We start from the raw sequence: 26,256 nt of genomic DNA, 5'->3' as shown, positions 1-26,256 counted from the left end.
CAGGGAGCAAGCAAAAAGGGTGATCTAATATATCCCAAATTCTGAAAGGCATTGATAAATCTGTTTTTATGCCAATGCCATGACAGTTTGTTAGTTTGCCCTACTACTCTTATTCCCAGAGAAGAGAGATGTACTTGGTTTTGGACTCAGGCTTTTAAGTAACGTTTCAAAAGAGAAGCACAATTAATTGAAAAGGGAAATGGTATCTTACATAAGTGCCCAGCCTTTCTTTTGGAAATTTGCTCTCAGGGAATGTGATTTCAGAGCCCCGAAGTCTAGCAGATGTTATTACTATTTCTGTTTTACAGGTCAGTGCTTTGGTTTTTTATACTCTAAGAAACACACAGCTGCTAGCCTGTCTTTTACATTATAAGAACAATTCTGTATCTTATTCTTAACTTATGTGTGCTTTTTTTTTTCCCCCTAGTAAAATGGGGGGAACTGTGGCACATCTTGAAAATTCAGGTTCTCTAGTAACCGACAATTTTGCTGGCAGACTGTGTTGTCTTCTTATTCCCATAAAGAGCAATGGTGGATCATTTTACAATGAATTTTGATCTTGATGTCCAGGCCTGTGGCTTTAAACAGAAAAAATAATCCCACCACTCAGACTTAACTGCAATAAAAGGAAAAAATTCAGTATTGTAATGTCATTTTTTTTAATGCCTCTGTTGATAACGAGGTTCACGTCGATGATGATGTAGTAGCTATGTTTTGTACGTTAACTTTTGGCTTCGGACACTTACCTGGAAAACGGTTGCCAACTCTCACTGAACAAATTCTTCAAGTATCTGCTTCCTTTCCATCTCATCTGTGTTGTTACTGATTAGTTATTGTATCTGTGAAAGTTGTCTTTAGTTTCCCTCAGCATCTAATAGCCAGACTAACAAAAAGGCAGTATTTCTGTCCCTCTGCTCAGATGAATAATTCATTGCCCTGTGCTTCTTGTGTAAAGTAAATTTGAACTGTTTCTTTTGTAAAGATTGTTTACAAGAGAGTGGTGGACGCACAGAAATTCATTTGCTGCCTTCAGGCGTATCATTATCTTCTTACTGAGAGGGAAGTAACAGTTTATTTCTGTTAAATTTTGGTTGAAGGATTTGCTATATCTAGTGTTAGAGGGCTGGTATCCTTTAATTGGGGAAGTCGGAGTTTGGCAGGTTTTCAGTGCTGTTCTGCTGCTATTCTCCCCAGCTCAGACGAACAATGGGCTGAAGGGATGCTGGCAGTGTTGCTTGGTTACAATTCATCAGCGTGAATCAATGCTTCACGCGGCTCCTTCTGTGTCTGAACAACCGGGAGTCTTCTTGGTACTGTATTACTGATGTATGTGGAGATGTGACCGGATTACGTACTATCTCAGTTACTGTAAAACTATACCTTTGCCGAGAGATTTGGACAGCAGCATTTGACTTTCAGTGGTTGAAGTCAGGCAATTTCGAACTGTCGGTTTTACATGGCTTTACAAATACTTAGCTGAGTAAAGCAAATTTTTAGCAATGTATTTAGTTGCAAGATGTGTTTGACGAGTTTGGTACTTTAGCATCCTTCTGTATTCATCAGGAAGATTAAATCCTTCATTAAGTATCTTCCCCTGGAATAGACACGTGCCTTGCTGAAACCTGCCTGCAGGCAAAGTGAAGCGTGTAAGAGGAACTGCCGCCTTCTTCTTACTCAGTGCATTTGGCTAGATCTTAAGCTGGCATAAAATGAAGCTGGTGGAGTTATGCCAGTTTAGACAACAGGAAGTTGTGACAGGTTATTTTTAACGCTACGGAATGGCTTTGCTGTACCCCACCCAGATCCATTTTACTACTCACCCGTTCTTGGTGCTCAAGACACGGAGAGGAAATGCTGACAAGGAGGAAAGGAGCCCAGTTTGGGCTCTCCCTTAAATCAGCATTTCCAGGAGCATTCTTCCCGTTTACACCCTTTTTTCTAACTTTTATATAAAACTGGTTTATTGTTTTGTGGTTCTCACTGTTTTATTGCCTGTTATCACTCTGCTCCATGTACCATTCACGCCTGTTTTCCGCACAGGAGAAGTTTAAAACTCCTGATGAATCTTCACAGCATTTCGGTTATGCTTGAAAATACCTAATAAAATCAATGGCTGTACGATGGCACCTACCTGAGGGACTGTCTTCATCACCAAATATATCCTGTGGCTGTCGACCCACATGACAGTCCTGGTACATGTCCTTCAGTCTGTCTACAGAAAAATCCAGAAGTATTTTTCTCATCTTCCTCCTCGCCTTTCACATCTGAAATTCTTGTCCCTGAAAAGCTCTCCTTCTCCCTCTCTCCTTCAGGCTAAGCAAGTCTCAATTTCTTTTCAAATTTTCCATCCTTGCGTCTTTAAATTTCTCTTTGCCTCTATTAAGGGCCTCATTATTAAAAGCTTATATTTGCTGCACCTTTCATTTTGCCAAGCTTCATCTGTTTTCTCTAATTTTTGTTGTTTAGTGTTAGCTTGTTGTGTTGCTGAGCATTAAGGCCATTTGGAAGAATTTGTAGGAAAAAATGCACTGAAGTGACATCCACTCCACTTGGTTTGCAAAAGAAGAATTTATAGTAAAAAAAGGAATCTAGTGCTATCTAAAATACAAATATTTCTATGAGTAGGTTCTCTGCTTCATTCGGCCTGCTGGTGATGGTATCTTTAGGATTGCCTTTCATAAAGAAAATTGTTTCAGACTACCTGCACTACTTAAAATACAGTTGCACTGCACAGAGCTATGATTTCTGACTTGCACTCACTATTCTCTTACGTGGTCAGCTTTTCTTTAGCAGCAGGTAAATATATTTTTAACATCTTAAATGTTCAGTTTGTTTCCTCCAAATGTTGCATAGTTATCTATAAAGATTTTTTTATTGTGACTCTCTTTAAAACCTGGATTAATTCTGCTTTGCTGCTCCCTGGGTCATGACATGTCTAATTATTTTGTTTGGAAATTTAAGTACTTTTGGGATAGGACTTAACACTGAACTCTTCCTTTACTGCAAAAAGATGAGAAAAGGGAAATGAACAAAAGAACTATAATTTTCCTATCAACATGATGAGCTTTGGCTGTTGTTCAGAAAGGTACCTGAAGCACTGTAATACTCATCTGCTTTTGGGCAGTTATAATTGCTGCAGGGATAGACTGATTCCCTGGGTAAATACAGACATTTATGGGGGAGGGAGAGATTTCAAGCATAGCTGAGAGACTGTTGCCTGACCCCGAGCCTGTATTGAACACAGCTATATTGGGCCACTGAACCTGGCTGAATGTAATAACGAAAGGAGAGCCTTTTTGGGAGTACACTAGACACATTCGGAGTAAGCATTAGGTGTGCCGTTGCATATTTGAGAAGGTCTGCCATTTCTGCAAATACACTTCTGTGCATTTCCATTCCATTAAAACATGGCTTTGTTTTTAGCAGATAACAAAGCTGTCTTAAGTTGTGGAATAATTCCCTTTCAAGGTCATAACTGGACTTCTCTAGGCACGAAAGGCCAGTCCTCCTGTGCCTGAGACCCCTCTTTAAAAGACCTTTTGCCTGTGTGGCGGCTGGGTGGTAGGTATACCCACTGCAGATCTCTCGTGCAGACAGCGTGCCCTACAAAGATGATACTGGAGCTCCTGCCCTGGCATTCCTGTCTAGGACTGGCAGTGACCGCCCGAGCGAGGAGGGAGCTGCTCACATGTGAGAACGTGCTCACATGCAATGGGGAAGTGTCCGTCCGAAATGACAAGACTTGTTTCTGCACCAACACCCCTCGTCCCTCCCAGCCTCACCAGCCCCTCCAGCCTGCAGGAGCCATGCTGCACGTGGTGTGCGCAGCATCGCTTTCTTGCCATTTATGCCAAGAGGATGGATGTTCCTTGGAGTCAGTAGAAAGCAAATGGGCATTTTTTTCAGATAATCGGGTCTGTGTGCTGCATGTGCAGCATGTGCTGCATTTAAGAAGTCATAATTTCCTTCCACTATACAGGATAACTAGGGTCAGGTATACCCCATCCAAGGGACCCAGAGGTGTTTTAGCTCTTCAGGTCTAGTTCAGCTCTTACTTTTCATTTTTTAGAAAATGCATGCTGAGGAGGTTGCAAGCTGAATAGAGTAATTAACACAATGGCATGGCAGTAACTTAAAATATTTAAAAGGTCAGAAAATGCAGAGTTCTTGTGTCATCATTAACTATCCTGATTTGCTTCTCTTTGGCTTTGTGTGTTATGAGTTTGGCTTTAGATGATGCTTCATAGCATACATGTCTGGAATAGCCTTAATTTCTTGATTTTCATATGTTTAATATTCTGTTATTGCATTTGTTAATGTTGAGGCTGTGGGCATGGTGGGTGGTTTCTTCTGCTTTATCTAATGACCAAATTTGAAATACAAAGATCTTATTTTAAGGTTAAAAACTTTCTAGTTTCATTGGCATGAAGAACAGAAAGTTCACTCTCCAATTTTGCACGTGTGCTTTCTGTTTTCACAACAGGTGCCTTTTTGTCGTAAAAATAGCACAGCTGCTGTCCCTTTGTCCTGGGTGTTGCTACGCAGTGGCTTTTGCAAAGCCAGGAGTAACTTTTCAGCATGTCCCTGCCTTTCCAGGAAGGACCCAGCTAAGCTTCCTGAGCGACATCAGCCTCCGCTAAGAATTCAGGTCAGGATCTCCCTGCTTGTTTCCTAGCAACTGGGGGATACTGGTGCTTTCTCCTCTGACTGACTCCTTGGATCACTTGGTGAAGAGATCGGGGCAGTGCTAATAACTCATGCTTTGGGAAGGCAGAGCGTAGCCCGGTGCTGGGTAACTGATGAGAGGTAGGGTGCACTATCCAAGTCGAACCGAGTTGAGACTTTCAGAATCCTCCGTGCAAACTTGAAAGGGCCTCTGCTGTTTTTGCTACCGCTTAAATGTCTGGCGAGGTGACAGATCCCTTTTGAAACACCAGTAGCCTTTTGTGTTACCTTGAATCTGGCAAACAGGAACGTACACAGGTAAGCAGCTGAAGAAAGTTTGTATCTGAGTTGCTTTAAAGGTTGTTTTCCTGCAGGTGTAATATGTTTCTTGGTTACACAGATGCACAACATTCAGTTGTGCAAGTATTGACCTGCCTTTGTACTTGTTAAAGTTTCATCGGATGGTAAGTAAAAAAGTTAAGTGGAAAGATGAACTGTCTTCCCTAGTTCCTTGTGGTGTCTGTCTATAAAGTGCTGAAAACAACCTTTAAACTTCTCTAGTTAATTTATTGTAGCATTGGCTAATGAAAAATCCTTACGTGGTCAAGAGTTATCGGTTGCCATGCTCTCACTGCGACTGGCTCCTTGTAGCACATTTACAAAATGGAAAGCAGCAGGTCTCTACGTATTGTGGGCAGAGGCCAGCAATCATTGCCTCTGGTTGGTAACACAGTTGCATTTGTTACTGCTTTTTGTTTTCCTTTGATAGATTGCAAGTAGAAGCCTTTGACAAATGTAAAAATTAAAGCGATGTGCCATTCTAAAAACGAATTTTGAACAAAAAATTTTGTCTTCCTGGTGCTGTAGCCTCTCTTCTCTACTCACAGATAGCAGAGATGGTGGGAAGTATACCATGGTATAGTCATACCTAGTGCTGGTACAGGGCTTGCCTGATAGTTTTCTGAAGGACCACTCCTCACAGAAAATAGAGTTTTCATATTTTGAAAAATCTGGAATTTAATGTCTGCAAGTGCATACAAGCTATTTAACTTGCCTTTTTCAGAAGTGTATAAACAGTTTGTTCCAGCTCTTCAGTGATATGATTTGGTACAGCTCCAATTAACTTCAGCAGAGGCCTGCCAAGTGACATCAGCCAAAGATCTGGCTGCACATCTCTAGGACAGGTATACTGCAAGCATGTTCATAGGTTTTTTTGCACAGGAGGCTGTAGTGGTGTATTCTGTAAAAGAATTTTTTAAAGCCATGTATTTTCGTTATCTCTAATATGAAGCTGTTAAATTTGAGTCTGACTCTAAGGCAAACAGGAGCCGATTTCTTCAGAGAGACTGAGTAAGTGCAGTTTCAATTGATATTTTCCACACGTAGTATTCAGAAAAACAGTTCCCAGAGTCTCATGTTGCATACCTGATACAGCGGGCACTTTTCAAAGTGTGCATGTCTAATTTGGTATCCCAAGCTTTTTTGTCTCATACATACATATGGGAGAGCTCATACATCCATTCCTAGGTCCCACAGTGTATGTGTCCACTTCAGAAGAGAGCAAAAATCTATACCATGGCAGGATCTTCATGCCATTCAGGATGTTCTTTATTACAAAAGGCTCTCCCAAGTGTGTAACTTCACACTACTGTGTGTTTAGGTAATGTAGGACAGAGAAGGAGAAATATCTGTTTGAGGGGGTGCTTCACATTTCATTTAATTGTTCTGGTCTCAAGGTCAACAACTTTCAGGAGACAGTTAACAGCAGAAACCTCTTCAGTTACTTTGATCTAGCTGTTTTAGTAAAGCAGCACCCTCAGAGGACAGTGTGGAACCTGAGAGAGTAAGTCATCCAGCACTCCCTGATCTTTCTTCTGTTCACAAAGCCTTGTACTGTCCTCTTAGTAACGCTCTTCTGCCAGAGCTGGGAGCTCTGCTAGACATCTCATTCCTTGCCCATTGCCATGACTCACAAATATTTTCAAAATGTCTGAAAAAAATGTTAAAAGGAAGGAGGCCCCTAAGCAAAGAGGGTCAGATTTTCCTCAAGCTTGAGCTAGTGCATTTGCCAACTGCATGTAAAAATATTTTCCTGTTACACCTACACCAAAGACACTCTGCAGATACACAGATGGCTGGGCCCTTGCAAGTCCAGCCAAGGGAGCGTATGCCGGTGCTTTGGGGTTTGAAAAGAAGCTGGAATGGGTCCTGTAGTCGGGTATTGGCAGCCAGTATCAGCGATCTGGGTGGCTGGACTTAGGAAAGAGCCAAGTCTGAGGAGGTTATTGGAACATAACGGCTTGCACAGAATGGCATTTCTTGATAGCAAACAGCTCGGATATGTCTTTGGACTCTGCAGTAGAAAGTGGGCTAGAGCTGGAAGGTGAATGCTTTCCTCTCTGCCTGTCTGCCAACCTGTGCAAGTCTAGCTGGGAGCTGGCAAGCTTAAATCCAAGAGTGACCTCCATGTCATTTAGCTATAGAGGCTGCCTGGGATCTAGCGTCTGGTTCTGGATATCTGGCTGCCAGAATAGTTGAGCTTGGAGTGGGATGGGTGCAGAGAAGAGTTAGTAAGATGGCCAGAAGAATGGAGCGCTTTTCTCTGGGAGGAAATTAAGGTGCCGTGCCTTGTTTGGCTTTGCATGTGAAGGATGAAAGGGGAGGTGGTGTCTTCTCTAAATACCCCTGGCAGGAGAGAAAAATTGCCTCAAGAAAAGGATTGCGTTGGCATGAAAATAAATAGGTATAGACTGGCCATTTAGTCTGGGAATTTCCAACCATTAGAGTTACAAAGTTCTGAAATAGCATTTCAGTCAAAGGGATCGGGAAAATTTAATAGTTTTCAAAATAAGTCTTTAATCAGCCTGTGAAAGGATTATATGGAGTGTTTGCCAGCAACAACAGGGGACTGAATGCTCAGGAAGTCCCCTCTGGCAGTATGTTCCCAGGTTTTATCCTGACACACCTATGTGAAGCTCGAAGATTTAAGTGTACCAAAATATGCCGTTCCTCAGGAGAGTTTACCATATGAGAGAACTGAAAAAGTCCAGGCAATGCATGGAGCCCCTGCGCTGCGAAGGGGCTGATAGGTGGGGTGCATGTGATAGTGATAGGTCTTGCAAAAACACAGAGATAAAGAGCCTTCACAGGCAAAACAATTCATGACTAAAATATGTAAGGGACTGGATGGGTGCTGACTGTCTCTTCTGTGACTTTGGACCTGCCTAGGGGATCAGGAAAGGCCAAGAAGTGCTGGGACCCTTCAAAGGTGCCATGAGACCGGTCATTTTGGACATGAGTTTTGAGTTGTTCCTGTAACTAGCTCTGTACCCACAGATTTTTTGCCTGCCTCACTGGGAAAGCAAGCAAAACATAGCAGTTTGAGGCAGGGAGCCTCCTCCCCAGGAGTGGTGGGATGTGTCATGACTGAGAGACAGGCTGCCACTGAATGAAACCACTTCAGTGGTTTTACTCTGCACTGCCTGACTTGTCTGGGATCATGGCAGACCCACAGGAGGTGGGAAGAAAGCCCACCACAAGCAGCTTTTTCTTGCACAGCTTTGCTTTCTGAGCTTCGTTGAGGAATGCTGCTCTGCCACCCTCTCTCCCAGTGGTGTTCCTTTTGCTCCCCATGGGGAGGTTGTGTGCCTCTCTGCTCCTCTTCCTACGTCCGAAAGAGCATGCTCTTAACTTAGATTTTTCTAGCATCTGAATGCCAATGCCATTTAATTTATGAATGCTGCAGTATATTTTGTTGTGCTGATTTAAATCAGGCAGAGCTCAAGTATTGTACAGTCACGTGTAAAGGTGATGGCAGATGAAAGGTCTTTATGTCATGCTGGATTTCTGCCGCTCACTTACACTGTATCTGCCAAATTGCAGGCAGGAAATTTTTGAATTAATGACAAATATTTCCCAACAGTAGTTAGTTAAGTGCCTGCACATGTTAAATTAACCATAATAATCTTGTCATAGTCATAAACTAATAACCTGCATCTCATCAGGCTTTTGAGTATTGAAGAAAGACATTCATGCCGTATTCAAAGAAGGGAGCCTGGGGACAAATGGGGTAGGTCTCCAAATGGGTCTTTTCCGTTCTGCCCCTTTTAAACATCATTTTCAGGTTCCTGTGTAGCCTTTAGGACTTACTTGGCACAGGGGGGTAGGACAGTGGGGATGGGGATGGGAATGCAGACCACCTAATCACGAGCTGCTAGGTAACCCTGGCTTCCCTCTATCCTCTGCAGAGAGGCATCTCCTTGGAGTAAGGTGATTTAGACCTATTAATATCTGAAGTGTCTTCTTTTCTCCATTGCTTAGAGGGAGATGCAGCCAGGGACAAAAGCGCACATGAGAGCTTTCTGCCAAAGAGATCTTAAACCACCAAGGGTTTCCATAAGGAAAGTGCTCCTCAGGTCAGAGGAGAGTAAGGAGAATGTCTGCCTCAGTGGCAGAAACGAGAAGAGACTGAGGGCAAGTGGTGATGTGGGAAAAGGGGGAAATTTCCCCCAGTGTATTACCTACCAGTGGTCCATGGGACCCCTTCCCAGGGAGATCCAGGGACCGGGATCTGGTTCCCTTTGCCTCCTGCTTTCCGCTATGCCACAGGGTGCCATGGGGAGCTGGGCCCTGGACCAGAGAGGGCACCTCAGTCTGCACCATCAGCTCCAGCAGAGCTGGACCAAGGACAGGCCTGGAGCTGAGCACCACTTCTGCATGACAGACTCCTCTGGTCCCTACTCTTGAAGGACATTGGGAAAAAGCGTTTAATCTCTCTGTCCTTTTGTACTCATCTGTAAAATGTGGGTGCCAACAGTTATTTTCCCCCTTTGGAGAGCCTTTTCAAGTTGTAGGCTGGTTGTCATCTCAACATTGTATATCTATGGACAGTTCAGCATAAATTCATCGTGGTAGGCTTTGTAGTGATATGAATGGAAACAACTGTACGTTTGTGGTACAGTTTCTTGAAACGGCGTGATGCTCTCCAGAAAGTCCCACATGACTTGAGGTCGGGGACAGGTCTGAATCTTAGGTCTTTCAGAGAGCTGCAAGAGCTGGCAGCTGCCTCTTCCACTCTCTTTTCTTCTCTCCACCTCCAAGTAAAGCAGCAGCAGCATGATAACATCAGCGTCATTCTCTAAACAGCGGCTGGCTTCCGCCAGGCCAGTAATGCTCCCGCGCTACAGTATGCATCCTCACCATGCGATCTCTGCAGGACTTCCCTTCTCAGTCCCTCCCTTCTCCTCCTGACTCTCCGTCATACCCTGAACTGTCCATATCCTCTAACCACCAGCCCGAAGGCTCATCAGGGCTGTGCCTGGGCTATGGGTGTACTGGCTGCTCAGCTGGCTAGCAAGAGGAACAAGCAACTGTTTTTCCTCCTGCTGTCAGCTTTCCTGCAGTGGGGATCTGCACAATCATCAGTTTTTTACAAAACTGGTAGGATCTTCATAGCTTTGAGATGCGTCTCTCCATCAAACTCAGCTGAAAAGGACCAATGGCTTCAAAAGTGGTGAGGAAACAGGAAAATGGAGTAGGATAGACAGTGCAGTGACATAAATGTTTTCCTTAGGAAATTAAACCTAAGGAATAACAGCATCATATAGTGATGCTTATCACCTGTCCTCCTGCACTGGTTTAAGATGAAAGCGCTGTCAGGGCTGGATCCATCTGTTTTGCAGATGAGAGAGGATGCACAATCGGTATGACACTGTGACTGGTAGCATATGCTTCTGCTGCTCTGGATAGATAAGGAGCAGGAGCCCTCCCAGTGACTATGTCCCTTAGTGTTGTAAACACTGTCAGGGAAGGTTTCAGCTCTTCAGTGCTGTCCTTTCTTGTACTTTCTCCAGTCCCCTCTCCTCGTTTTGTTCTGCGTGTAACATTTTTGCATATAATCTTCTGAATATATGGGTGCACATGCTCACTGTTACTTGTCCTGGACAAATTGGCACGTGCAAATGCTTTCTACTTCCCAGTCTGAGGGAATGAGTGGGCTTGTGCAGGTGGTGCAGGGTGCACTGGAGCCTTGGCTCTGGACTTCTGACAAGGCAGCAGTAAAAACTATTAAGGCACATTCAGGGTACTGACTTCCAAAAGTCTGCAAGTCTGAAGTGGCAACTGGAGGTGAAATGCGCGGAGTGACTCGCCAGAGGTTATTTTCACTGCGGTTATTGCTGCAGGGAAGGAGCGAAGGGGAAAATGAGAATCTGAGCACGTGGCAGTTATTTCCATTTGCTCATATCCTTGTTTTAGAGCACAGACCTGCAAGTATATGGGGAGAGAAGACCTACAGGAAAATATTTCCTCTCTTTCAAACATACAATAACAAATATGTCCTGAATGGATAGTAAGAATAGAAAGTTTGCAAGTACATGTCGTGAGGGAATAAATTACAAAAAATTAGAGCTCTTAAATTTGTGAAATCCTGATTGTGTTTTTCTTATAGATTGTGGTGGAAGCTTTCGAGTAAAGATGAAAGGACTCAGCAATGTTGTTTATTGTGGCGTGGTCAGAAAGCAACCTTCCAGCCTGTTTACGCAAGAAATTGAGTTAGGAAGACTGTCCAACTTAACTGGACTCTTACCTGAAAAACCTATGGTAGTCATGTATTGCTGTGACCTTGCATTAAAAATCTCGCTCTCTTTTTTCTGGAAGTGATCTGAGTGTTACGTGGGTGGAGGAAAGAGAAGGGAGCCCATGGGTCATCTCTCTCCCATGTGGGCTCAAGAAAATGATTATCAATTGAAAGCCAAGAGGGACTAAATTAGGAAGGGTCAAAAGAGGCTAAATAAGGTCCTTCCCAATTAAAAGTCTGCCACATGCACCGCTTCAGAGCGAGCCTCGTACAACAGTTAGACAAGAGGCTGTTCAGCTTTGCATTTGGCCTGTGGGGTTTCACGCAACAGGAATGTGGAATGTGTTTACAAGGTAGCAGTTATTGCTGAAATATGTGAGTGCTGTTGCCCAGGGAAATTTCAGAGGATTGAGATTGCGCTGACAGCGGCTGTACCTCTTGGACGGTCCGTGTGGATGTTGGGGAAGAAACTGGCCTCTGAGTCTGCAGTCAGAGCCCTGCAGAGGGAATGCAGGGGAAGATGCTCCCCTTCCCCACCGCCTCCCGCTGCCCTCCTGCAGCTCCAGTTGGATCTCGCTTCGTCCTCGCCGCTCTTTCATGCTAGGATGACCCAGGAGGGCGAACTGGTCCTTGGTCTGGAGACATGGCTTCTTGTTATCCCTGCCTTCGAGGTGACTCCAGGTTAGCGCACGACTGCAGCCGGTTCAGCAGAGCGGTGTGGGCTGAAACAAGGCAAAGCTGAGGGAGTGCTGAGGACTGAGGGCCCCTGATGGCACCTTTCATGAGCAGCTCATGGAAATCAACCTGCCTGTGTTCTGGCTAGTCTCAGCTGGTAGGCTGGTGTATCTCTGCCTGGAAGGGCTCAGGCTTCTCTTAGAATATTTAATTCATTCTCTTTGCATTCCCTACTTTCTTTCTTTTTTCTCTACTTTAAATATCCAATATTAAAACTATTCTGCACATGGTTCATAGATGATCTTGATGATTATTTAATCCTTCCAGCATAGGAATTTGCAAGGAACCCAGTAAAGCCCAGCCTAGTCTCTTTATTTCACGCACTTTCCTCATTACTTGTATTTGGCCAAACCGGACTGTATTTTTCATCACACTAATGGCAAAATATTTGGAAGTAGGCCTGGGATATAGCTATATTCTGTGTTCAGATGAACCTGACATTTGAAAAGGTTTGTCGTTAACTTTTAAAGAAACTTAATGAAACTGGTGAAATGACACTGTTGACTACACCACACATTATGATGGTGAGAGTAAATACTCCATGCAGTATAGATGGGCTCAGAAAGGATGAAAATTCAGCTCTGATGTTAGCAATTGCCTTCATTGTCTGGTTAACTTGGCCCACTGGGTTTTCTTCAGAATAGCAGATAAACCTGAATAAGGATCTCATTCTGGGTGGTGTTAAACACTTTCTGCATCTTAAACTCCCATTAACCTCTGCACTGTACAAGAACACGCTTACATTAGGCTAATTGATGGGGCAGCAGGTGTCAGTGCGCCATTCCTCAGGGCTTGCTGTGGTTCCAGGTGAGTCTTATTCTTTCTTTGCCACAAAGTAAGTGTGTGTGCGTGTGTGTGTGTGTACATAGGTGTATAGAGTATTGTATTCATGGTTCCAAAAAGCAAGGAAGGATCAATGAAAGCCCTGTTATGTTCTGTTGAATTTAAAGGCACTGAGACCTTATAACAATGTTGATATTTCTACTCATTCTGAATACCAAAAGACCTGGTATAATTATTTTTGTGAAATAGCTTCTGGAATGTTCCCAGTGCTGAATTCAAGAATAATTGCAATTGCGACATGTAGAATCAAATGTAATTTTTTTCTAACTAAAGCAAGACATTTTAATTTTTTTCTATTGCTTTTCAAGGAGAGGCACAGTGAATTTTTAATACTTTACTGACCCTTGACTCTGAGAGATGTTAGCCTGGTATTGTACAAAATGATTAACTTCTTCAGAACATTATTAGCCAAAGTACTCTACGTGAACACTTGATATTATTTAAGTTAAAAATACAGATTGTGCTTCTGTCAGTAAAGATGACTGATAAAAGCCTGAAACTCTGGTAGTATGTCGAGCTGTTTGTGCTCCTAAATATAGCAGAGGATCTCTGGTAGGGAGCTGGCTGGGGGAGGTCTTGTGTCTTTGTGTAAAACAGCTATGCCTTTATTATCCTTGCGTGCTGAGAAAGAAGAAGGAGAGCCAATGTGGTTTTATTACTCTAACAGGTCTTTTAATAATAATGCTTTCCATGTTGGTAGAATAGATCTTCTGGCCCCTCTATTAAATCACAAAAAATAGAGAACTGAAAGCAAGAAGGAAAAGGTTACTCCATTGGAATAAGACATTTCACATGAGTTTGCTTTATTCTTTTGCCAATGCAAACTCCTCCCCCCCCCCCCCTTTTAATTCTTTTATATGTTTTTTTGGTTTGCTTTGTTGTTGGGTTTTTTTGTTTAAAGAAAGCATGCAAGCTAAGGCTTTTCCCATGAACAAAATACGACCTTTGACAAGGTGTATACCCTCGAGTTACTGAGCTCTATCAGGGAAATGGAGTTCCCTTCACCCTTCTTGGGGCAGCCTATTCCCTGCACTATTGAGGACATCAGACTGAGCAGTCCTGGTAGTGCCTTCTGACCTCTTATGTTTGTGTGTTCTGTTGCAAATGCACTTTTTTTTTTTAAAAAAAGCTAACTCTTCAAAAGCTGCTTGGTAGGAAAGTTTATTTTATGGAGTGTTTCTCACTTCTCCCAGAAAGGCTGGGGGAAGGAAGGTCTATCAATTCTTGGAAAAAAACAGGTAGAGAGAGCAGGGTTTTTTCCCTGTGTCCCTTGGAAATGCGTTGTGCTTGTAATAGAGAAAGGAATGTGCTGTTGGCAGGGGCACAGCAGAAGGGCTGGTGAGGATCCGAGACGAAAATCTGCACAGCCTTTGGAATAACAGGGACAGATGCACCAGACAGGAGTTTGGGCTGGTTAGGCGAAGGAAAACACACACTGCCCAACAGTAGTGAAAGAAGCAAGTGAAAACAACTGAACACCCAGAAAACCCATTGAAAGGCTTGGGAAGATGCACCTGCTGCCTCTTCGGTTTTTGTGTCGTAGCCTATGAAGTCCAACACACTGGTCATGGCAGGTCTTGCCCTGTTTGCATAAAGGCTTGGAAGCGAAGCCCATGCAGTGAGCTATATCCTATCTTCCCTCTCCCATCTTCCTTTTAGTAGGTATTTTATTACTTGACATCCCTTGATGTCTCTTCTGTTGGTAATCACGGGGACATTGGGCATCACCTTATGTTTGCACAGTATGCAACAGGGGATTTGAGTGATAGATGTGAGTACTGCAAAGGAAAGGGCTGGTGCAGAGAGATAGTAGCATGTCAGTAGTTATACATAGCTGGTCCCTGTGCCACACCTTGCTATTCTTCCACCTCCAACATTGGAATAGCAAACTCTGGAGGAATAGCAAACTCTGGAAGAAGGAGCAGCATTGGAAGAGATTATGTGTTGGTGCAACTAACTTTTGTTAGTCTTTTCTGAGACAAAGGGCAAATCACCCACAGCTAGCTCTATTCATTTTGACAGTGACTGGGAAGAGAAAGGGAGGATCCCTAAAAGGCAGAGTTCTAAAGAGGAGGGCACTGACTTGTGTTCAGGCTGGGTGCTCCCACCTGGATGCCAGCCTAGGACCCTCATAGCCAGGGAGAGGATGCTGGTAGCAAAGCTACTCGCAGCCAGCCTTGCTCTGAGCATGAGGACTGGCACACAGGCTCTCTCACCACATCATTGTGATTGTGCAATATACAGATTTTCTAATAACACGAGAGCATGCTACAAGGGTAGCAGTAGCTGGAGAAAATGTCAGCCACAAGCAAAGAAACAAAACCTTTTATTAACCAGTAATGCAGATAAGAAAAGATGGGGTAGGTGTACCAGGTTCAGTGTGAGACTAATGAAGATGGATAATGAACTGTCATGTTTTAGACAGCAAACCATTTGTGAAAATATCACATTTTGAAGATGATGTCCCCATGGACATCAGTCAGCATAAACAAGTAGGTGCTGACAACATCTGAACTAAATTATTAAAATAAGGAGAGAACACATGAAGTCAGAGACTTTGCAAAGTAATACTTTTAATTTACTGATTCAAACCACTTGAGCAAAATGGAAGGAGATGATCATCTGCCCAGCTTTGAAAACAAAAGGGAAACCTGTATATAAAAAGTGACAGGGTGGTTTTCTTCTTGGTTTGGCATGAAGTTTGTCTTTGATATTTTATATAGATTTGGTAGAGAAAAACAGTGCAGTTTTCTCAGAAAATGTGTCTTCTCTGGGTAAATTCTTTTTAATAATTCAAAAAGGATGGGGACGCAGCTAGAATATGTACAGATCCTGTATAGGTGCCTCCATTTCAGATCTGAGCCCTCAAGAAGGGGTGGGTGAGGAAAAGCTGCCTCAGTCTTCACCCGTGGTATTTAGGATGTTTTCAGTTCAGTTACTACCTCAGCCAGAGGAGTCTTTCTGAGTATTTGGGTTTTGTTTATATCCCCAGAATTCCTGCATTTTCTTTCACAAATCCACAAGGCTGTGTAATACCAGTAGGAATTTTAGTGCATATCATGATATTGGAGAGAGAAAAGGGCAGGTCTTCCTCTCATGTGAAATAATTACCCTAAATTCAGATTTTTTTAAAATAACTTTAATTCTTGAACTAGAAGTAGAATATTCCTATACAGCACAAGAATAGAAGGTGTAAATTGCTGTCATTCAGTTCAGCTGTCATTTTGTGGATATACACTTTTGAATGTACTGACATTTGTGAGGAATAGGAAAGGAAATAAACATCTGTTGTGTTGCCATATTCCCTCTCTATTCTCTGCATTCATGTAGTCTCAGCTGTATTTCTTGTATCTTAGCTCATCTAGAAAGGGCATGGGAAGGAAGAAGTGGAAAAAGTCTCTGCTGGGAAAAGTCCAATATAGAAAAAATACTGTTATAAGCTCAGGTAATATTTAGCAATTTATCATCAGACATTTTGGGCTTATAAAATCTTATAATAAACTGATAAAACAGGTATCTCTACTATTCCGCTGTGAAAAGAACCACACATAAAATGCAAAGGAAAAAAAAAAAGAAGAGGAAAAGAGTACAACTGCCAGCAGTGTGGTAAATCTTGCCCTTGCTAACAAGGGAGAAGAAGTGATGCAGGCTGCTCCTCTAGGATGTGAATCCTGCTGAATCTTCAGATCACAGGATTATTTAATATAGTGATGGACCTCAGTAAATCCTTGGGGAAACTGGAGATGAGAAAGCTCAGCAGCCCTGCTCCGCAACCGAGCCTTCAGATCCAAGCCTAAGTGCACACTGAGTACCACCCATGCCAGTGGGTGCTGATTCAAAGCTGCTGGATTTTGTCAGTGTTTCATTGCACAGCTATTAAACTTGTAGGCCGTCATAGATTTTAAGCAAAGCTTTGAGAAAGATAAAATTTAGCTCCAGAGCAAACAATCAAATCTCTGTTTACGGCAAGGAAGTGACAAGCAGTTATAGTCATACCAAGGGTAAACTTTGGCCTCTGTTTTTTTTGTTTCTCCTCTTAAGTATCATGTTTTAATCAAATCTTTCCTATGATGAATGTATTAATACCAGAGGGTTTGTTACAGACGCTGGGGAAAAAGCTTGAAAGATTGAAAACCTGCCTAAAGATATTGTTAAAATAGATTATGCCAAAGGAAAAAAAGGGAGATATAGATAGAAAAGTTCTCCAAGTTTTTATATTTGGGAAAGAAAATAGGGTTATCTCATGGTGGGTGGTGAGCAGGTGAAAACCAATAGTTCCCTAACAGTGTTCAGCAAAGGAAGCATTTAAAAGGAACAACAACTTTCCCCCATGTCAATAAAAATGTCATCATAAATTTTAAGATAGAAATGAATGCGATTGCCTACAGCTAGGTTTGGTGAGATGCTAAGCTGGGCAGCACCCTGCTCGCAGAGCAGTGCAGAGGGATCTCTGGCAGCCATAGGATGCTCAGCAGGGGCCAGTATCTCTTTGCACTGTGTTGGGATATTGCTCCAGTGGGAACTGTCTCTCGGCAAAACACTCAAGCAAGTGGCTAAGTCTCAGCTTCACTATTTACTTAAAATCAAGGTTTGCTAAAAACTGATCTGTTGATTTTTGAGCGCATTTCTGAAAACCTTGCCACCAGCGCACTGCCTACCAAGTATTTTGCAACTCCTTCCAGTCCCCTCCGCCGCCTGCTGACACCGCCCCCCCCCGCTATCCTCAGATTAAGGAAGCGGGTGCCCATATGTCCCGTGACGCAAACAAATCTCCCCTTGGTAATAAAAACCATAAAACTCCTGCACCCTTGGCACTGGGTGGGCGGCCGTGCCCTGAGGTCTTCATCACAGTGTGCATTTGCACAACACAGTGACTGTGGCGAGAGCTGTCACCGCCGCCGCCTCCTCCTGCGTGTCAGCTGGCCTGGGCCTGGGAGAGTCACATCAAACCCTGGTTTTGGGCTGGAAACTTGCCTTTTGAACTGAAAACCTGAGGTATGTCGACTCGCAAGCTCTGGGCAGTGAAAGGTCCACACAGTTCCCCAATCCTTGTAATTGCACGCCAAGTTGAGATGCAGTTTTTATAAAAGCCTTACAGGCCCCCCACTGCAAAACCAGTATTGCCCATCTGGCCCAAATTTCTAGGATTTATTTAGCATAATTTAAAATAACCATGTCGCTGCTGAGGACATCAGAGTCTGGGCTCCTGCTCAGGAGGCAGAGGCCGCTGGTAGTTGTGCCTGGTGTCTCCTCCACCCTGGGGGCCTCCGACCCACACCCGAGGTAGTTTTCTGCTTCCCTCCAAAGTCGTCTTACCTGGATGACTTTCCTCCCTGCACACTGCCTGGATGTCTTCAGCAGCTCTCCCACAGCCAAGCAGCCAGCTCTTCCCCCAGGAGACACTGGGGAGCTGGCCAGGGACAACCCCGGCAGCGGTGGTGGGACCTGGTGTTATGGAAATTACACATGCCAGCCACTGTAACAGGGTTCGACTCTAGGTTTCCACTGAATTGATAAGCCGAAAGATAGATTCCTCCATAAAAGTACTTTTTAGTAATAGCGCTACAGCTCGAGCTGAGTTCCTCCAAAGAGGGACCTTCAACAAAGAAATCCCTAGGCAATTATACCCTTACAATCTAAATTCCCCACTCCTCATGCAACAGGTCGGACCAGTAGTAATATTAGGGTCTGGGGTCTCCCTGTTCTTCCTTGGGTCCTTTCATTGTCTCTAGGTGGGCTGTTTCTTTTCTTATCACTAAGGTTGCAGCTTCTGTTAATGTAGCTTCATTATCTTTGGCTTGAACTGGCTCTGGGCCTTTCTTTTACTTGACTAGGTAGAAGTTCAACATACGTAGGTGAAGGATCACAGCTTGTGGCCTAAGGCTTCAGCAAATTTAGCTACTAATGCTAAGCAAGTTATGCTAAACAAGTTCTGTGTAAGTAGTATACCAAATTGCGGAACACCGGCCAAGGACCTGTCTCCTTCTCACAAGCCGGCACTCCAGCCCTGTGTCCCATGCTGTACGCTTGCAAGAGACATCCCCAAAAGCACAGCAGTGGCAGGCTGCCTTCCCCAGGTCTTGGGCACTTTTTGGAAAGACACGCTAGTTTTTAAAATAACCTTAGAAAACAGCAAAACCATGGCAGACCTGAAGAACGGCTGCGTGAGGTCAGAAGGGGAGCGAGGACCTTGCTTCAAGATGCGCAGCTGGCAAGGAAAGAGCTCTTCAGGGTTCAGTGTCCTTCTGTCTCCCCTAAGTGAGGAGATGTATGCCGCACCGCTGGTCATGTATTGCTGTCCCCAAATGTTTGGTGCACCCAGTGGAAACACTCTTTGTGACCTCAAATGTCACAAATCAGTCACACAAACATTTTCTGACATTATGATGGAGCTAACTTTTTAAAAATTGTTTTTATTCTCTAGGAAATTTGCTGCTAAGGTTTGGGATGGGACAAAAACACATTTCTGGTTTGTCAGAAATATAATATATTATCTGCTTGAATTTTGCCAGAGGGAATGTGTTTATACTTGCATGTTTCAAACACTTCCATTATGTAGGCATTTATCCCCATGGCTTTGCTATTCAGCACTAATGAAGTATGGCATATAAACATTTGGATAAAAAAATACACCCTCACCTGAGTGCAGCTGGATGCAGCAGAGCTGTGCCAGTGGACCACAGCTGGGATCTGAGTTACAGCATCCACAATTTATATAGAGGCTGCAGGATCCCACCTCTGGATGTGTGTAGCTTATAGATGCTACAGGGCATGCATATAGCAGCTGAGGTTTTAAAGGTATTGATTTGCACTCCTGCCATTGCTGTTGCAATGTGACAGCATGAATCTGAGACACCCCAAGCCTGATTAATAATTGACTAGATATGCCACAGCCCCAGATACATATTTACCTGTCACCTCCCAGGGGCATTTACTTTAAAAATATACGTATTGTCCACATCTGTTCTTTTCTAGGGCCAGTTCCTTAACTAATTCTCCCTACGTAAGGCAGATGCTCTTGACCAAAAGTTGCTCACCCCCATGTTTGTGTTTAACTCTGATTTGATTTCCCAATGGGTGGTGGCAGGGGCTGTTTTACAACCAGAATGTGGGTCCAGCTGACGGGGGAGCGCCAGAGCCTCTGGGCAGCAGAGGTGCCTTTGCTGCAGCTGTCCTGCAGCCGTTCGTCACGGCGCGGCTCAAGTGCTTGCTGATGGTTCAGGTGATGCATTGTGTTTTAGACTTGAGTAATAAATGTTTCATTTCTATTTCGCTAACTCTTTGAATTTACGAGCCTCATTACTTAAGTCTCCTGATACTTTAGGAGATCAAAATAGCCACAGGGTACTCACCCTCCCATCCAGGTTGTAGCGTGAGCATCTGTCACCATTAGAGCCCCAAGAGTTACTCTGCAGCATTTAACTCACCGTCCAGTCAATGGCATCCATGTCTTTATTCTGCCTTGACCATGAAATTATGGCTCTCCAGATGAAGAAAAGAGAGCACAAACAAACTACTGCTCTGGAAATGCATTTTAAATTACAGATATTCTGTCCTCAGGCCTGGGACATGTACAATTTTGGAAATATTTTTTAATTTAGGAACCTTAATAAGCAAAGTGATATTTTGCTTTCAAAAAGCAAAGAAGAGAGAAGAAAAGAAGAAAATCAGTTGTTCTATTTTTACTTGTATTTTTCTATTGTCGGTATGAACAAAGGAATAAAAAGAGTTGTTACCTTTTCACAAGTTGCTTAAAAAAGAAGAAAAACTAGAATCTGTAGAATGCTTCAAATTGGATATAAATAAAGGAAAAATATGTGCAGTTCTTTACTAACGTTACTTGTACGTGTTACCCAAATGCTGTAATTATCACAAAGACATTTTGTCTGTGGTCCTGAATAGGCACAGAGAGTGAGAGTCAAAGAAGCCCACCTCCTCTGATACATGCTTTCAGAAGTATTTGAGAATCTCATCAAACATAATTTTCAGTCGGGAGAGGCTAGTTGGTTAACTAAACCATGATGTACTATTATCTTATGAAAGTGGAAATATTCTATGGAATCTATTATACCTTAGCCTAATAAGCTTCATCCTATGGGATATTTTTATGTTTTATGTATATTTATATATAGATACAATACATATATTTAGACATATATTGTCTATGTATTTATAAATAAAAGCATACACATAATGTATTATTTTATATTTTTATATTTTAGTAACTTGCCTGTATGTATGTATACACATATATAGGGATGTATTGTTATTTTGTTGATATGACCGACACTTTTTCTACCTCCTTTAGTGACTGTCATCTGAGTTCCTCAAGGATAATGGAGCCTAAGATGCGAGAGACTGAAGGAGATGGAGAGGACAATTCAGGTAGAATTGCTTCCTTCCCCAGTGAATGAAAAGTGTGTGACTTCTTGAGCCTCAGTGCCTTAGCTCTATCATAGGAGTGAATCTGTTTAGAGAACGCATTCTCCCTTTCTCTCCTCCTGTCTCCAAGAGCTGTTATATTTTTGACATTTTCAGAGGCTTGAAATAAGATTTTTTGTAGCATCTTGTGACCAAGTTAACTTTTTTACCCAACAAGATCCAACAATAAGTGAAATGCTGACAGGGATGCCTCGCAGTGCTGTCACAACAATTTATATGGGACAGGCACAAGTTTTTTGGATGTCTTGTGCAAAACACTGATTTCATTTTAAGTAGTTTCCTTCAGAGCTTGCAGCTGATCCTAATTCAGGTCTTTTCTCACTGAGCAGACTAGCATTGCTTTTCAAAGATTATTGCTTGATTTCTAGTGTAATACTTTGTGATCCACTGAGTCTTGTAATTAGCATTCAGAATATTCTGGGATGTATTATAGAACTGACATTTTAAAAGCATTAGCCTCCCAACACTGCACATTCCACCTATGTAAGCCTTTTCTACATTTAAATTGGTTTTGGTAACATTGTCCTTATCATCACTATTTAGCTTGCTGAACAAAGGCAGTGGGTTTCCAAGTTGTAATTTCTTCTCTGTATCCCAGGCTGTTAATACCAAAGTTTTTCTTCACAGTCTAATTATCTCAAGAGGCAAGTAGAAACTCTATTAGGAAAGATTCTATGCCATAGGTTATTTCTTATGTGTCATAAACATTGCAATCCATTCTCCAAGATAATAGTAATTTCATGCTATTAGTATAGTCTTGAAAGACATTAATGCAAGACTGGACTGTGTTGCATTTTCCAGGAAAAAAATCCACTTATGCAGAAATTATAAAGGAATTATTACTGTTCAAAAAAACTCGCACATGCTGCTGGTTGCATCTTCTTTATGTTTCTTCACTTAGGAAAGAAAAAATCAAAGTTCAAATCTTTCAAAAAGTTTTTTGGTAAAAAGAAAAGGAAAGAGACGTCGTCTTCTGGGAGCAGCAGTCTGAAGTTATTCCAGTCAACAAGTGATGTCACGGCCTCTCATGACATGCACATTAATTATGATTCTGAAGATGAACTTGAGTAAGTCTTTGGACTCTGGCTGGTAAACAAATACAGAACTGCTACAATGTTTGTTGACTAAAGACACCCCAAAATTGCCTCCTCCGCTTGTTCAGAATGCTTCATTCTCAAACAGTTGCCTTTTTCAGGAAAGAAAAATTAAAATGGCTGATGCAAGACAAATCACAAGGGAATTGGATGGGGTGCAGCAAGAAATAATAACTAAAAAAGCTTTCATTTAATCATAAATAAGCCTTCGGTTATCATTTCAAAAGAATGTAATTCCCATCTTCAAAAATGAATTAGGTACTCAGCTTATATCTTACCAGGATTGTCTTATGCCCCTAAAATGTAACTCCTAAGGACTGTTAAAGAAATTTAGATGCACAACCATTTACGCCAGGTTTTGAAAGCAAGGAAGGGATGAGGGGATGACTACAACTGAAATCAGCAGGAACCAGAGGCTGTGAAGCCTTTATTTCCCCTGTACACATGGGATTCATCTGACCAAAGGACAAATGTCTGCATTTGAGTTAGTCACCAGCTGCCTATTATAATCAGCAGAGAGAAGTCAACATTACTAAGAAAGCTTGTGTCATTCTTGTGTAGATGTCTGAAGTTCAAGTGAACCAGGCTCTAGAAGTGCCTATTTCTCCCCACTGAATGTAAACAGGAGCCTGAGGTGACCAGCTCCGATGTAGATACCTGTGGTTTAACATCTGAAGTTAGACCAGCTGAATCCCAGCCTGTGTATCTGTCTGCCTGTGAAAATCCTCTTTGTTCAGACATTGCCAAAAATGTTACCCACTACTGAAAGGTAACGATGAGAAACCCGGTCTGAAGTTCAGATGTGTTCCTGGATGGAGAAATGGACTGAAGAGCCCCTTGGCTGCCTAAAAAGCGAGTCCTTGCATTGGTGGATGTTGTGCCTCAGAACAAGCCTCCTGGTCCTCAAGCAATAGATGCTGCTGTGCCCAGGGCCGGGAAAGGCAAACCATCCCGGCCATGTAAAAGGACATTATGCAACGCGGCCACCAGGCAGCGCCAAACAACCAAAAAAAATTATTAACTTTTTTTTTTTCTTTTGTGGCATTGGCAGCAGTAACATTAGTCCAGCTTGAAGCCCCAGGAGTTCCTGGCAGCACCAGGTCTAACAGGGGGCTCTGGCATTGTTGTTCAACAGCACATTTTTAAGACATAGATGGTCAGATTTTCTTTCCCTTGTGCATGACTCAACGAGGTCGTGTCCAAGTGGGTACGGGTCTTTGGCTGTTTTGGCCATGTTCCTGTGCTGTTACTCGCAGGGTTGTTACATTACTGTTTCTTACTATTTGTTCAGACAGACAAAGACCAGGAAATTCCTTGAAAGGAAGGAAAATTAATTCGAGCACTCGTAATCTGAGGAGACATCTAGGGTACCTCCACTACGCATCCGGGAGGTATGCATCTGCTAGAAAGAGAAAGCAAAAGTAGCATGCTGGGATAAATGTGCGCATGCAACAACACTGCTTATCTGGCTGCTCTTGCAGTCTTTGTAAAATGTTGGTGCGTTGAGCAGCCATTGCAGCCTTAACTGGCACTTACTTTGCAAATTGCTATAGATCTGTCTGACCTTGGATGCATTGGAGAGATCACATTTTCACTTGGATAAATTGTTCTTCTAATGTCTCTAATGCATTAAGCAGAAGCAGCAGGCTTTCCTTCCTTCTGCAGCAGGAAGAGAGATCAGCTTTTTCCTGCTATTGTTTTATCAAACATATTTATAGCAGCCATTACACAGAAAATGTTATTTTCTGCCATGCTTTTTCTATGTTCCTGAATGTCCCTATAACAGTATCCAAGATCCAAAAATACACAGTACTCTTTTTTTTTTTTCTCTAAAATGTCTGCTCAATTAACTTCATAGTGACATGAACCCAAACAGTTCTGTATTCTGTACCCTGGTTTGCCATTTCATAGCTGTCTTATTTAAAAAACTTAAAAGAAGGGAGTCCTAGAAGAAATGCCACATGCACACATTTCTGATCCCTGCTCAGTTAGGCTATGAGCTAAGCTGAGGAAAATGAGCACAAGAGACATCCCAGCAGCTAGCTGTCTGTCCGTGGGTCTCCTGTACCGTTCCCATGGGGAAACAAGGTGTTCATGCCCCACATGTAAATCTGCAAAAGAAGTTACATACCGCATGCATCAAAAGTAGGAGACAGAATATGAGAGAAGCTACCCCACAAAGCATCTTCCGCTTCCTCTCACTAGCCCACAAAGAATGTCCATAAAAAACTGTTTCCCCCAGGCTTGTAAGAGAAAATCCCAGGGATCTTGATAAAGAGCACAGGACCTTGTAAGGATTTATGTAAATTATTCTATGTGAGAATTATATTGACTGAAATATTTTTGTTAATGACCTGTATGGCAGAGACACATTAAATGCTGTACCGCACTTAAATAGTAAAAGGTACTTATTCTTCCTATGGTAATGGTCAGTCATTTGCAAGACACATTCTTACATTAGCAAGAAGTTAGTCCATCTCAGGTACAGGCTCATTTATGTGAACTCCCTTCATTTTGCACCTGGGCTTGCCTGTGGCACTGTCACACAACCCAGCTGCTGGCTTCCAACCAAGGGGCAGTAGCTTTGCCATAAGATATAACTCAATTGCTGGGGTAAAACTGTCTTTAATCTTGATTCAGTTTGTTACAGTGACAGATAACAGCATTTGCAATTTTTTGTTTGGTTTTTAAAGGTGTTACCTAGATTAGCCTGAATGACTGTATTGTATTCATGGAGAAGTCTGGAATCTCGTGTGTGATGTATGCTGCACACACCTATCCCCCACTCCATGTTCAACAGACCACCTGAGTTAAGAGTAAGAGGACTGGCAAAAAAACTTGTATGTTTTCACTCATTTGTTATATTATTCTAGGACACATAAAGGCATTATGGGAAGCAGAGCTTTATCACATGATAGCATTTTCATCCCTGAGACTGGGCAAGAGCCTGCAAGGCCAGTAAGAGTGTTTTCTCAAGAAAACGTTTCTGATCGGATTAGAGCTTTACAGGTAATGTACACAACATAATTTTTTCAAATGCAGGAGGTGGAACATCTTTCCAGGCTTGATTTTGTGGGATAATATTTGTGGTTGAACATTTGATTAATAAGTAATATCTGTCTGCAGCTTACATTAAATGTCGCATTTTTTAATTAAAGCGCAGTATCATATCTTGGTTCTATTTAAATGGTAGTTGAAAAATGGATAGGTTGTTTGGCTCCCTAAGAGAACATCTAAAGTGAGATGTCCTGTGCCCTGGATCATTCAATTGTGAAGTTAAAATAAAGGTACCTCATTGACCTTAGCTAAAAAATGTACTGGGGAAACCTCCATCACTATCTCATGCTAATGTATTTTGTGCCACACTGAAGCTGAAACTCCAGCCTACCATGAAATTGGGACCTCCGCCTCTATTTGGACTTCATGCAAAGCGAACAGAGGATGCTGGGACCAGTTCTGAAGATGATGGATTACCCAGGAGCCCTCCAGAAATGTCTTTGCTCCATGAAAACCTAAATTCAGGCACAACAACAAGAGTGAGTAGTTCTAGTGTTGACAAAAATCAGTGTTTAATGACTTGTTTTACCTGTGTGTGGAAGGCAGAATAAATTTAGTTGGTTTGCTAAAGGTATCACTACTTTATCTCTGAACAATTCAGAAATACCTTACCTGAAATGGGAAAATGCTTTCTCTCTGTGTAAACAGCTACTTAGAATCTCTGTTCCTGTTAAAATATAAATATCATGCCAGAAAATGCAGAATTAGGAAGGAGAGGATGTGTTTGTATGCATTCATGGGGATGCTGGGGGTTTTTTAGGGACTACAGAGAGCTGCCAGGCATGAAAAAAAAAGGCTGAAAAATCTGTATTCCCCCTTGAATGTGCTGATAAGAGAGCTGTC

At 42.6% G+C, this 26,256-nt stretch overlaps 1 protein-coding gene across 2 annotated transcripts in view; it reads left to right on the top strand.

The window, feature by feature from the left end:
- Positions 1 to 4,740: 4,740 nt before the first annotated feature.
- The window catches only part of CRACDL (CRACD like), a 44,670-nt gene continuing 23,154 nt past the window's right edge, over positions 4,741 to 26,256 (top strand). For both annotated transcript variants that reach the window (XM_069770045.1, XM_069770044.1), the window contains exons 1-5: positions 4,741 to 4,983; positions 21,129 to 21,205; positions 22,164 to 22,329; positions 25,230 to 25,365; positions 25,728 to 25,892. In XM_069770045.1, coding sequence (XP_069626146.1) covers positions 21,157 to 21,205; positions 22,164 to 22,329; positions 25,230 to 25,365; positions 25,728 to 25,892 — 516 coding nt within the window. In that variant the 5' untranslated portion in view covers positions 4,741 to 4,983; positions 21,129 to 21,156. The remainder of the gene's footprint in view (positions 4,984 to 21,128; positions 21,206 to 22,163; positions 22,330 to 25,229; positions 25,366 to 25,727; positions 25,893 to 26,256) is intronic.

Source organism: Haliaeetus albicilla, chromosome 25, assembly GCF_947461875.1.
Source record: "Haliaeetus albicilla chromosome 25, bHalAlb1.1, whole genome shotgun sequence".
Classification (NCBI taxonomy): Eukaryota; Metazoa; Chordata; class Aves; order Accipitriformes; family Accipitridae; genus Haliaeetus; species Haliaeetus albicilla.
This window is presented reverse-complemented; position numbering and strand designations above follow the sequence as displayed.